The sequence below is a fragment of the Micromys minutus genome (genome assembly GCF_963924665.1).
Source record: "Micromys minutus genome assembly, chromosome: 1".
Taxonomy (NCBI): domain Eukaryota; kingdom Metazoa; phylum Chordata; class Mammalia; order Rodentia; family Muridae; genus Micromys; species Micromys minutus.
In genome coordinates this window covers 221157213-221170349 of record NC_137969.1, presented here as the reverse complement: position 1 = coordinate 221170349, position 13137 = coordinate 221157213, and the positions used below count along the sequence as shown (strand labels likewise).

The 13137-nt window shown below is 43.2% G+C and overlaps 1 protein-coding gene across 1 annotated transcript in view; it reads left to right on the top strand.

Moving 5' to 3' along the window:
• The window catches only part of LOC308423428 (uncharacterized protein), a gene marked incomplete at both ends in the record, with an annotated part of 34607 nt that overhangs the window by 8901 nt on the left and 12569 nt on the right, over nt 1–13137 (top strand). Inside the window, 3 exons of the mRNA XM_080920123.1 lie at nt 5382–5638; nt 6504–6639; nt 10699–11004. Coding sequence (XP_080776249.1) covers nt 5382–5638; nt 6504–6639; nt 10699–11004 — 699 coding nt within the window. The remainder of the gene's footprint in view (nt 1–5381; nt 5639–6503; nt 6640–10698; nt 11005–13137) is intronic.

Below are 13137 nucleotides of genomic sequence, written 5' to 3'. Positions count from 1 at the left end.
TAGATTACAACTTTAGTATCAAGGTACAACACACACACACACACACACACACACACACACACATACACACAACCACTACCACCACCAGCAGCAACATCAACACCACACAAATAAATATAATGTTAAAAATAAGGTTCAAGCCAGGCATGGTTACACACTCCTAGCCCAGTACTCAGAAGCCTACATAAATAAGATAATACGTTCAGCCTGGATTGCCTAATGAGACCTTGTCTCAGAACTACAAATTTAGTGACAATTATTATTACACAGTATCCTCATGAACATCTTCATGTTATAAAAGGAAGTTTAGCGATTGCAGCAAGATACCTGAGCGCAGGCATGAGTCATTTCTTGCTTCCCAGGCAACCTACATTTAGTCCCACAGGGGACCCAATTGTCTTGATAAGGCAGTTTTCCCCTTCCCAGCATGCATCTCAATTTTTTGTTATAATTAAACTTATCTCTTTGTGTAATAGAAAAAAAATAATTGCAATGTGTTTCTGCCCTATAGTGGAGAAACAGGTGCAGGAGAGCTATATTTGGGTAAGGCCAGATATAGGAAGAATAAATGTGAGCCTGTTCAGTCGGTGCTTGTGTGGACTAGTTTAGAAAATGTGGTATTGAGATAAAACTCTTGCATAGGCGGGCTGCAGGAATAATGAGTTAAGAAGTCACAGGTAACATATAAAGTCAAATACTGTAAGTTGAATACAAATACAGTGTGCTTTAAAGACTTATCATTATCTGTATGGGTGTTTGACTGCATGCAGACGTGGCTGAAAGAGGGTGTGGGACCCTCTGGAACTACAGTTGCAGACAGACCATCACGTGGGTACTGGGTGTTAGAAGTAGAACCTGGCTCTTTTGCAAGATTAGTGGGTGCTTTTATTTATTTTTAAGATTTATTTTGGGGGGTGGAGAAATGGTTCAGTAGTTAGGACCACTGACTGCTCTTCCAGAGGTCATGAGTTCAATTCCCAGCAACCACATGGTGGCTCACAACCATCTGTAATGGGATTTGATGCCCTCTTCTGGTGTGTCTGAAGATAGCGACACTGTACTCATGCATAAGATAAATACATCTTTTTAAAAGATTTATTATATATGTATATATAGTATATACACACATATATGTATATATAGTATATACACATATATGTTTATATACTACACACACATATGTATATAGTATATACACAGATATGTATATAGTATATACACATGTGTATATAGTATAAATACACATATATATAGGATATATACACATATGTATATATACACATGCATATAAACACCAAATATATAAATATATGCACATGTATATATATATATATGTATATGTACACACACACACACACACACACACACACACACTGTAGCTGTCTTCAGATGCACTAGAAGAGGGTTGGGGTCCAGCCTCTACACAGGATCAGAGTTCTCTACTAGAAGCAGGGATATCTGGAAGGCACATAAGAAACAGACACAGACAACTTTTCAGATACAAACTGACAGGCAAATTTTCAAAGGTTAAAGTTGCTCTCTCCCTCTCTCTCCCTCCCTCCCTCCCTCTCTCTCTCCCTCTCTCTCCCTCTCTCTCTCTCTCCCTCTCTCCCTCTCTCTCTCCCTCTCTCTCTCTCTCTCTCTCTCTCTCTCTCTGTCTCCCTCTCTCCCTCTCTCTCTCTCTCTCCCTCTCTCTCCCTCTCTCTCCCTCTCTCTCCCTCTCTCTCCCTCTCTCTCTCTCACCCCCCCAGCTCTGTTCTGCTTTTTCTCTCTGGCTGGCTCACAGCTTGAGGCTGTGCACACACTCTATTCTACATGCTCTGCTTTTCTTCTGTGTGCTTTTCTTTTCTTGAACTTCCACACTCCTACACACCTCTGTGCATTCCCCGTTCACTCACACGCACACGCTTCACACACACCTCACACACATACCACATGCACTCTCCTTTCACTCACACACACTCGCCACACACTCTCCTCACCCTCTCTCCACTGGCTCTTGCTCTCTTGCTTTTTTCTTGTCCCAGTCTTTTATGGATACTCCAAAAGCAGGTAGGAAAAAGAGACTTTGTATCATCATTGCCAAATCAAATTCAAAAGAATAACCATATCCCACAAAGAATCAAGAATTACAATTGTTCCTCAATGTTTCAAGCTTTCCCCATTCCCAGGCCTGTGGCCAAAATAATAATAATAATTGCAAACTTATAATTATTTAAACTTTATCTTCTAACTTATTATACTTCGAGCTCCGAGGTCAGCTGCTTGCATTTTCCTGTGAAGCTCTAATGATAAACAACACGGGCAAATCTGCCAGGCAGTGGCCAGAGAGACTCAAGTTAAACCTTAACCTAGTAGTTCCTCCAGCTTTCTGCTTCTGCACATTGCACACAATGACTCTCCTCAGAGTCCCAGTGTTTTGACTTAGTTTTACTAGTATAAGATTTTATGCATTCTGTACTTTCTTATCCAGGAACCATTCTCAAATGTGTACAATTTGAGATTATTATACCTTCAATAGCTCTTTCCTTTCTTGGGTTCCCAATGCTGGCTCTATTTCATTTTCTAATAATTTCTTCAAACTTTCTTTGCAAGTCAAGCATTAATCTGAAACTGCCATTGTAACAGTTGTTACATTGTTTCCAAGATGAGAACACACAGCAGGCACCTGGGCCATTAGGACTGTGCTGTGCTGGGCCCCTGTGCCTCAATTTTTTATTGTTTAGGAATCATTACATCAAGGAACATCTAGTTTCACAGAATTCACCAGAGCAGGAGAAGGGAGTAGGAAAGTCAGATATAAGAGGATATGCACACCAGGCCCATTGAAAAGCAGTCACACACAAATGAAATCTATACAGCTGTTGTCCAGGGCTAAGGTTAGGAGAAATGGGAACAACTTTAAAAAAAAAAAAAAAAAGAGCTACTGAGATATTTCCATCCCTGCCTGCTGCAGACAATCACTGTCATGGTATGCTGTCCCTAGCAGAAGAGAGCATCAGATCCCATTACAGTTGGGTTGCAGGGAATTGAACTCAGGACCTCTGGAAGAACAGCCAGTGCTCTTAACAGCTGAGCCATCTCTCCGGCCCCTAGTGGGTGCTTTTAACCTGTGCCAAAGGACTTCCTAGGTAAGGGAGGTGACTATGCTGAGCCGCTATCCCCATCATCACACACTCCTTCAGTCCCTCAGGACAGTCTGTCAGAAAGACCCCAATTTGAATTTATTCACTAGCAAACTGCATTTCTAGAGCACAGCACAAGGCAGGAGGGAAATGTGTCTGGGCCCTGGGGGCGGGGGGTGTTCCAGGCTTTCCTTCACATGTTTGCTTTGGTCGGTCGAATTCCCCTAGAGTTTTAATGAAATCATTGTTGAGTCTAGCGTCTGTTCTCCCTTTACCCCAATAAGCTAGGTGTTCTACACGAGGGCTGCAGAGCCATGCTCCGTGTGAAATTTCACAGAACGCTTAGACATTCACTGTAGATCTAAAATGGAGTGTGTTTTATTTACTAGCAAACACGGAGATGTTGGGTCAAGCACCCTAGCCCTGTGGCTTGGCTCTGCAATCCTGACCAGGAGTGGTGAGGGAATGAAGACATGACTGACTCTCAGACATACAGAAAAGCAGGGTTCAGGTGGCTGTGAATGCACTAGGGAGCCACACTTACCATCACAACAGTCTGAAACCTCTGTGTGTCTATTAGGTACATCATGGGGGGGGGGGGGAGGAATTAGCTGGTCTCCATGGTCATTTCTGTAGAGGAGCAGCCTCTCAGGTAGTAAACATCCAGAAAGACAAAGTTGCAGTTGCTTCATAAAACATGATGCTAGCTGGAGCTCTGACCACCTAGGGCTGGTGTATATCCTTGGTCACATAAGTGTGAGCCAGTGGCTGCTTACTAGAGCCATGTTCTTACCTGTCCAAGGAGAGAGGAGAGATGCCCGTGGAGTTAGCTTGGTGTCTAATGCCACTAACACTGTGCTGTGGCTGTCTTCTGGGTTGTCTGGGATTCTGGGCTCTGGTGGGGTGAGCTTCTTAGCCCTTGGAGGACTAGTCAGCAGCATGGACCATGTTCTGTCCTGCTGATGCAGCTCAGAGAAAGCGCCCTGAAAACACACAGGTGTTTTCTATCTATCTATTCTATCATGTAGACATTTGAACCAGTGAGAGCAAACACAAAATAAATGTTGGGAAACAAAATGAAACACACCTGGATTTCAACCCCTGAGATTTTAAAGTTGTTAAACAATTTCAGTTCCAAGCACAGGCTTAAAACTGTCACTGTGGCTCTATTTATTGCTTATTATTAATAATAACTAATATAATTATCATATAATAACATTATTATTATTAACAATTATTATTATTACTGACAGGCTTTCACTATATAGCCCTGGCTGGCCTTGAGCACCCTTATTTTCCTGCAGGCATGAGCCATCACACCCCACTGGTGGCCTCTTTCATTGCCCTCTGCCTTTCTTTTTCTTCCAGCGAGCCATCTTTCCTGCTTCTCTTTATAAGTTTATGGTCTTTTCTCCCCTTTATCTGTCTTTTAAAATAATTTTGAATTTTATTACACACACACACACACACACACACACACACACACACACACAGATCTGGTGTCCATGGAGGCCAGAAGAGGGTGTGAGTTCCCCTGGAAATGGAGTTAGAGATGGTTGGGAGGTATCATGTGGATGCTTGGAATTGAACCTGGGTTCTCCAGAAGTTCAACCAGTTCTTTAAACCGCCAAGCCATCTCTCTCTTTCATTTCACAGCTAGCCCCCACCCCACTTTTGTTTGAGACAGTCTCTTTACATAGCCCTGGTTGTCCTGGAACTCACTGTGTAGATCAGACTGGCCTATGACTTCACAGAGATCCTCTTACCTCTGCCTCCCAAGTGCTGGGTTTAAAAGCAGGTGCCACTATGCCCAGCAACAGTCAGCCATACATCTTTGCTCTTCCTTTAGATTCTCCCCCTTTTATTTTTCTACCAGTGCAAATGAGTTCAGGGACTAAGACAGACCGGGGGTTACTGCCTGTGTGTGAGCCGCTCACCAGAAAGCATCTAAGGTGATAGCATTGCTCCTTTTTGGCAGAAATCCCCAAATCCATTATTCCTGTAACTTAATAGTTATGGAAGTACTAAAGGCTCACACAGTTTTAAATGTTGATAAACTGTTTGTTTCAAACTCACTGTGCCATTGTGTTTTATTTTAAAGGTCTTTTAAACATTGAGATACACTGTTAAGGAAAAGATGTGAAAGGCTTCATTTTATTCTCTAGCAATGTGTAACTTATATTCACAGTGACTTAACATCATGGTATTTAAAGCAAGAAGTTACTTTCACTAACTTTTCTTTCCCCTACCCCTTAGCTGAGAAATCTTCAAAGCAAACTCTACATGAAAGAAACATCTTTGCAAGAGATGAAGACTGAGTTAGAGAGTTACAAAGAAACTAATGCCCAGCAGGCGGTACAGATAATATCCCTGAGAGATGACATCAAGAACCTTCAGGACCTTATTGATGCTCTAATGAAGTTTAAGATTTTGAAAAACACAAATTCTCAATATTTTGTAAGATACAACTGGGATCTAACTGAGCGAGTTATAGACCTAGAGAACCGTTTAAGGTAGGGAGTATGTATGTGTATATATATATATCTTTCATCATATGTTTTCAAATTGTATTTAAGCCATATTCCTGATCAGATAATTTAATGGAATTTCACTGAATACCTGATACTTTGGAATGTGCTGGTTAATTTTTAAAACATTTAATAATTTTTGTTTTCTGTCAACTTGATATAAGCAAGGATAGTTTGGGAAGAGGGAAGCCTCAATTGAGACAATTACACCATAAGCCTGGGCTGTCTGTGGGGCATATTCTTGATGGATGATTGATATGGGATTGCACAGGGTCTTGGGTTCTATAAAAAAAGCAGGCTGAGCAAGCCATGGGGAGCGAGTCAGGAAGCAGTGTTCCTTCATGGTCTCAGTTTCTGTCGCCAGGTTTCTATCTTGAATTCCTGCCCTAAAAAATGTGACCTATAAGCTAAAGAAACCTTGAATTTTTGGTGAATGTCTTTGATTTTTATTAGAATTCTAGGGTTTTTTTTTTTTTTGTTTCTGTTTCATCCTGTCTCTTTTCTTATAGTGCTGCTAAAGTTATAAATTTGTTAGATGTTTTTACTTGATTCAGTTATATAATGATGTATTTCAGATGTGAAATTTTTAAAAAAGTAGAGCTGGGTGTGGATGGTGCATACCTTTGATCCCAGTACTTGGGAGACAGAGGCAGGTAGATCTTTTTGAGTTCAACCCCCCCCACTCCCTACCCCATCCCCCCACCTCCCCCCTCAGCCCGCCCAAAATAAGTTCGATGGCAATCAGGGATGTTAACAGAGAAATTTTGTCTCAGAAAAAAATTATTTTAGCCATACTGAAAATTGGTTGAGCTGGTTTCATTGTGTTGTTGACCATTGCTGTCCTACCCAGGGAACACCTGGTGGGAAGGGAGCTGGCCGAGCCAAAGGCAGGGCTTCTGCAGAAAAGGCGATCCAGCCCCAGCAGAGTCTCTCCCCGTATGAATCGGAAAGGACCGGAAGAGTCCTTGGATATTTTCCCAGTGAAGGTGAGAGTAAGTTTCTATTTCCCCAGGAGAAAAGGGTTGGTAGGGTGCCAGTCCTCTTGTGAATGGAAGACCCAAAGAAGCATGGTGGACCGATGCCATTGGGACTGCCAGGTGGCGAGGAATGGGGCCATGAGCTAACGATTGGAGGCATGAGGAAGTGAGAGGTTGGAGTCATCAGTTTCTTGTTGAGATTGGCTCAAGCTGCTGAATACACCAGGCTTCGGGTTGGGGTTGTCCGTTTGTGGTTCACATTATCTCCTGCTTCTGAATACACTGGGCTTCCAGTCCTTGGGTGTAGACCAGACTTGGTGGGCCACCACCTTTGGCCATTGACGTCCAGCTCTATAGATTTTCCAGAAGGAAGGGCACTGGAAAGAGAAGGGAGGAGGCAGACCATTGGACAGGGATCTGTGAATGTTTATTGTGAGCTTCTCAGACCATCACAATTTAGTATGTAAAACAAGGACCTGTGTGACTCAGCTGATGGGAGATCCCATGCAGGGGACAACCCAAGGGCTGAAGAGATGGTCCAGCAATTAAGAATGCTTGCTGTGCAAGCTCGGGGACCAGGGTTGGGATCCTAACATCCATGTAACAAGCCAGGCATGGTCAGGCATGCCTACATCTCCAGCACAGAACAGGGAAGGTCTGGATGATGTCTGTGGTTTTCTGGTTGCCAGGTTCATTAGATGCCCTTTCTCAAAGGGGTAAAGAAGAGAGTGACAGCAGGGCACACCTGTCACACAAACACACAGCTATGCACATCTGCATACACACACACACACAGCCATGTACATCTGTGTACACACACACAGCCATGCACATCTGTGCACACACACACACAGAGCCATGTACATCTGCACACACACACAGCCATGCACATCTTCACATACATACACAGCCATGCACATCTGCATATATATACACACACACACAGCCATGAACATCTGTGCACACGCACACAGCCATGTACATCTGTGTACACACACTCACAGCCATGCACATTTGCATACACATACATAGCCATGCACATCTGTGCACAAAAACACACACAGCCATGCACATCTGTGCACACACACAGAGCCATCTACATCTGCACACACACACAGAGCCATGCACATTTGCACACACACAGCCATGCACATCTGTGCACACAGACACAAACAGCCATGCACATCTGTGCACACACACAGAGCCATGCATATCTGCACACACACAGCCATGCACATCTGTGCACACACACACATACACACACACACACACACACACACACAGCTATGACATCTGCATAAACATTGTAAGGGTTCACAATTCTCCGAAGAATGGTACCCCAGACTCAAATGGTGTGTAAATGCAGAGTGTTTTATTCTGCAGAAGTCCAGCATGCTGGGGTCTCCCATTACCGAGACAGAGAGACACCTGAGTGAGCTCACAGGCTCAATTTAAAGCACATTAGGGGAATTCCAGGGTAGGTGACCTTACCTTGCTCTATCTCTCAGAAAGATTATAAAACCATTACTGAGGTATGGGGGCTGGAGTCTGTAGTTCAGAAATTCCAGGGTAGGTGGCCTTATCTTGCTCTATCTCTTAAGGACATTCCAGAACTATTTCTGGGGTGTGAGGGCTGGAAACTGCAGCTGACCCATTGCCCTTGCTTCAGGCCAGGCAGCAGGGCAGTTTCTGGCTTCAGTGCCTGAAACCTGGGTTTTTAGGCCTGATCTTCTAAATTGCCCATTTAAAGTCTGTCATGGAGTCAGCCTGTCTCATCAACATGTGTATATAGCGCGCGTACACACACACACACATCAGCAACTACTTTCAGTGTAATTCCAATTTTTATTTGCATCTCAAGATTTTAACACCTTGCCCCCTTTTGAACTTTTGCTACAAATCTCTCCTTAAAAAAAAAAAAAACAAAGATCTCCAAGAACTGGAATCTAAGCAGGTCTAGCTTTTCTTCCCTGCTCCTTTCCCCTCCAGGTTTTTAGTGATACAAACTCACCATTCCCTCCATTATTCTTCGTAACTTCTTTTAATCTCTTAACATCACCCAGCAACAAAAACCGCAGGACAACTGAATTTGACTCATCAAGGTGGACTCCTCCCATGGGAGGAGCTTAGTCGGACCAGCCGGGGCTCTCTGCTGATAGTAGATCTTGCTGTTCAATCCCCAAATCTAATGGTGGAAGGGGAAGATCAGCTCTAAAAGTTGTCCTCTGGCCTCAATCCTCACACCGCGACACACACGCCGGCTGTCTGCATTCACCCACGCATCATTACATGTGCAACAGCAGAAAAGATTTTTTTTTAAAGAATATTTATTTTATGCATATAAGTACACTGTCTTTAGACACATCAGAAGAGGGCATCGGATCCCATTACAGATGGTTGTGAGCCACTATGTGGTTGCTGGGAATTGAACTCAGGACCTCTGGATGAGAGCAGCCAATGCTCTTAACCGCTGAGCCATCTCTCCAGCCCAGCAGAAAAGATTTTTAAGTAAGAAAAGCTCAGCATTCTCCTTTACCCTCGTCATCTTTGCAGCAGAAATAGGCCAGGAGGAAGAGATGTGACTTCTTTCACTTACATTATCGAGGCCGTTACATTTGTTAAGCACTGGTTCTTTCTTTCTTGCAGTATTGGGGTTTGAACTTAGGGCCTTTAGAATGTTAGGTGAGCACCTAACGCTACCACTGAGCTACAGTTTCAGCCCGACATGAGTATAAAAATTCTTCATGAAAACACGCTTCCTTGACAGATCTTTACCTAACCATTTTAATATTCATTGGTGACCCTTGCCCAAATCAGTTATTTTATTATGAATTACAAAATTCTCCTTTCCACCTGGGTATAGTGGCATACAACTACATTCCCAGCGCCAGGAAAGGCTCTCTAGCCTGAACTATACAGCAAGGCCTTCTTGATAGGTTATTTCTCCACCACCGGTGAAACAGGCCAGTTCAAGCCCGATGAGATTATATTAAAGGCTGGTTTGTTGGGAAGCTGATCTCACTGAGACCAAGGAAATCATCATGGGGAAAAGGGTGGGGAGGGAGAGAAAAAGAAAAAAAGGGGGTGCATCTCACAGAGAGAGAGAGAGAGAGAGAGAGAGAGATGAGGAGGAGCCTCTGGGGGAAGGGTAGCCTAGCCCCTGGACTGAAAAGTTCAAAGTTGGAGGCAGGGTATGCCAGGTAGAGACTGAGAGGTGCTGGGGAGAACCTGGAGGCCAGGTCTGTTTTGATATGTAAAATATGCACTTCAGTCCCCTGTCCAGGCCCTAAACCAAACACCTCTCTCAAAAAACAAAACCAAAAAAAAAAAAAAAAAAAAAAAAAAACAACCAACCAAACACGAAACAAAACAAAAAAACAAAAACATGAACACAAAAAAAAAAAAAAAAAAAAAAAAAAAATCAGAGAGTTGGCTTAGTGGTTAAGAGCACTGACTGTTCTTCTAGAGGTCCTGAGTTCAATTCTCAGCAATCATATGGTGGTGGCTCACAACCATCTGTAGTGGGATTTGATGCTCTCTTCTGGTGTGTCTGAAGACAGCTACAGTGCACTCATATACATAAAATAAATAAATCTTAAAAAAAAAAAAGCCAGTGCGCAGGCTCAGCAGGTAAAGGCACATTTTGTACCAGTCTGTTGACTTGATTTTGATTCCCGAACTATGTGATAAAAGGAGAAAAGGGATTCTTGCAGGTTGTCCTCTGGTCCCCATATGTATACAGTGGTACATGCCACCTCCCTCATAACAATAAATAATTAAACATCATAAACTAAAATTACAACTTAAAATTCCTTGAACGCCGTGAGCCTGAATGTTCTGTAGAGTTTGCTCCCACAATGGCTGTTTCAGTTCCTCCCTTTTGCTGTTACTGTCTCTTCTTTTAAGTCAGTGCCCTTGTTTTTTTGTGGGACTCTAATGTTTCAAATTAAAGGCCTTTCCTCCTGAGGTGGTGTGTTAATACTGAAGTCACAGTTCATAAGGAGGGACATAGATATTTTCACATCAAGTTTCAAGTGAAAAGTGTAATCCTTGTGTTGGTACATTTAGGACAACGATAGAGACCACAGCTTGGAGAGAGACAGTGTTGTTTACTCCGAAGGCCCAGCTGATGGGCAAACCACTGGCGATAAATGTCAACAAGATTTGATCCACAAAGAAAAGCCTACATCTGAGACGGAGAGAGCTCCACATTCCTGCAGCTGGGAAACCACACCTGAGCAGTCCCACCACCAGGATTTCCTTGGTCAGTTGGCTACTCTGCTGAGTGACAGCATCAGCCCCATCCTAGCCACAGAAGAGGCCGTGAAAGAGAGGATCAAGGAAATGGGCACAAATGAACAGTTGTGGAAATGTGTAAGTGTGCTCAGAAAAATTATTCTTTCCAATTGAATTCTCTTTTTCTTTGTCCCTTTCTATTTTCCCTCTCTCTGTTTCTGTTTCTGTTTCTATCTCTTCTCTCTCTCTCTAGGTTTTTCAAGAGAGGGTTTTTCTGTGTAGCCCTGGCTATGCTGGAATTTGTTCTGTAGACCAGGCTGGCCTCGAACTCACAGAGATCTCCCTTCTGGAATTAGAGGCATGTACCACTATTATCTGGCTGAATGTTTTGTTTATGTATATGTTTGTGGGAGTGCACCTAAATATGTGAATATATATGTATATGTGTCAGTGCATATGTGTACCAGTACATGTGTGTGTGTGCCAGTACATGTGTGTGTCAGTGCATGTGGGGGCCAGAGGCCGACCCTGGGGATGTTCACTGACTAGGGCTTTAGGGATCTGCCTGCCTCCAGCACTTGACTTACAGATGTACGCTAAGCTTTTTATATGAGTGATGAGAATTCCAACTTGGACAGCATACATTTTACAATCTGAGTCCTCTCTCCAGCACCCCAATTTTATTAGTTTAATATGTAGATTTGACATTAGCCAATTAGTGAGCTCTGCGGCTTCATTTGTAATTTTTCCAAAACAAGGTTTCTATGTGGAGTCCCAGATGTCCTGAAACTCACTCTGTAGACCAGGCTGGCCTCTAACTCACAGAGATCTGTCTGCCTCTGCCTCCTGAGTGCGAGGATTAAAGTCCTGTACCACTACTACCCGGCTCGTTTATGATATTTTTTAAAGATTTGTTTTTATTATTTTATTTATGTATATGTGTCTATGTAAATATGGGCTACTTGTGTGCATGCCTATAGAAACCAGACAATGGTGTAACAGATGGTTGTGAACTGCCTGATGTGAACATCTCTGCGATTACCACAGCAGCACCACAGAGTGACGATCCAAGGGAGGCAGGGAGGTAGCTCGGTCCAGCACAGTTCAGGAGCTGGTGTCGGTTCAAACTCCGAGTCTGATCCTAACGGGCTTATTTTGGGCATATTTAAACACAGCACCAGTTGGCGAATACTTTCCTGGTGATAATTAACCCAGTCCCATGTGCACAATAAAGCTTAAGACATGGGTTCGGCTACAAGCAATATCTTCCATGAAGATGGGTTCTCTAGACTGACAAGCTCACGGTGACAGTCTAGGGGAGGGTGTGATTTGGTCATCTTGGCCACACAGTGCAAAGGTCACCGGGCTATTAATCACATTCATTCTCAGCCTTCTGGTTAGGAAACAGGTTACACATCTCTCCATTTGAAGAGATGACCTTGAGTGCCTAACATTCCTGCCTCCTGATGCTTCTTAGTGAGCACCGGAACCTCTGTGCCTCCCACACCCGCGCCGGGTGGCCAGTGAGTACGGGATGGTCCGTCTCCAGCTCTGCACTGTCATTTTGATTGCCTTTTTATTACTAACTGGAAGGAGAGAACAAGTCGTTCTTAACTGTACTGGAGACACCATAGCTTGGTCAGAGCACAGAGCCCTGCTGTGTGTTCTTGGGCAGGTTGTTTATGTCCACTGTGTGTTAGTTCCATTTGTAAATTGGAATTAAGAGATGTCAGTCCTGCTTAAACGGGTTAACACATGATACATGCTTAGTATAGTTCAGGATAAATTCAGTAAGTATTAACCTAATTAGTACTATATTAGCTAGGCATGACATGTACATGTCATTATAGTACATGCCTATAATCCAAGGCAAGGGTGAGACTATGAACTGTAGGGCAGCCTGGGCTCCATATGAAGACCCTGTAACAACAAACAACAACAAAATTGTTATACAACTTTATTTTGCACTATGAATATATCTTATCTTTGTATATGAAGATTTTTCTACTTATTTCTTTTCTGTTTTTTTTTAAAGATATATTTATTTTATGTATGTAAGTACACTGTAGCTGTCCTCAGACACACCAGAAGAGGGCACCAGATCCCATTACACATGGTTGTGAGCTACCATGTTGTTGCTGGGACTTGAACTCAGGACCTCTGGAAGATCAGTCAGTACTCTTAAAAACTGACTCAAAAATCCAAACAGCCAGTGCTGTAGAGATGGCTCAGTGACTAAGAGCACTTCCTGCTCCTGCAGAGAACCCAGTT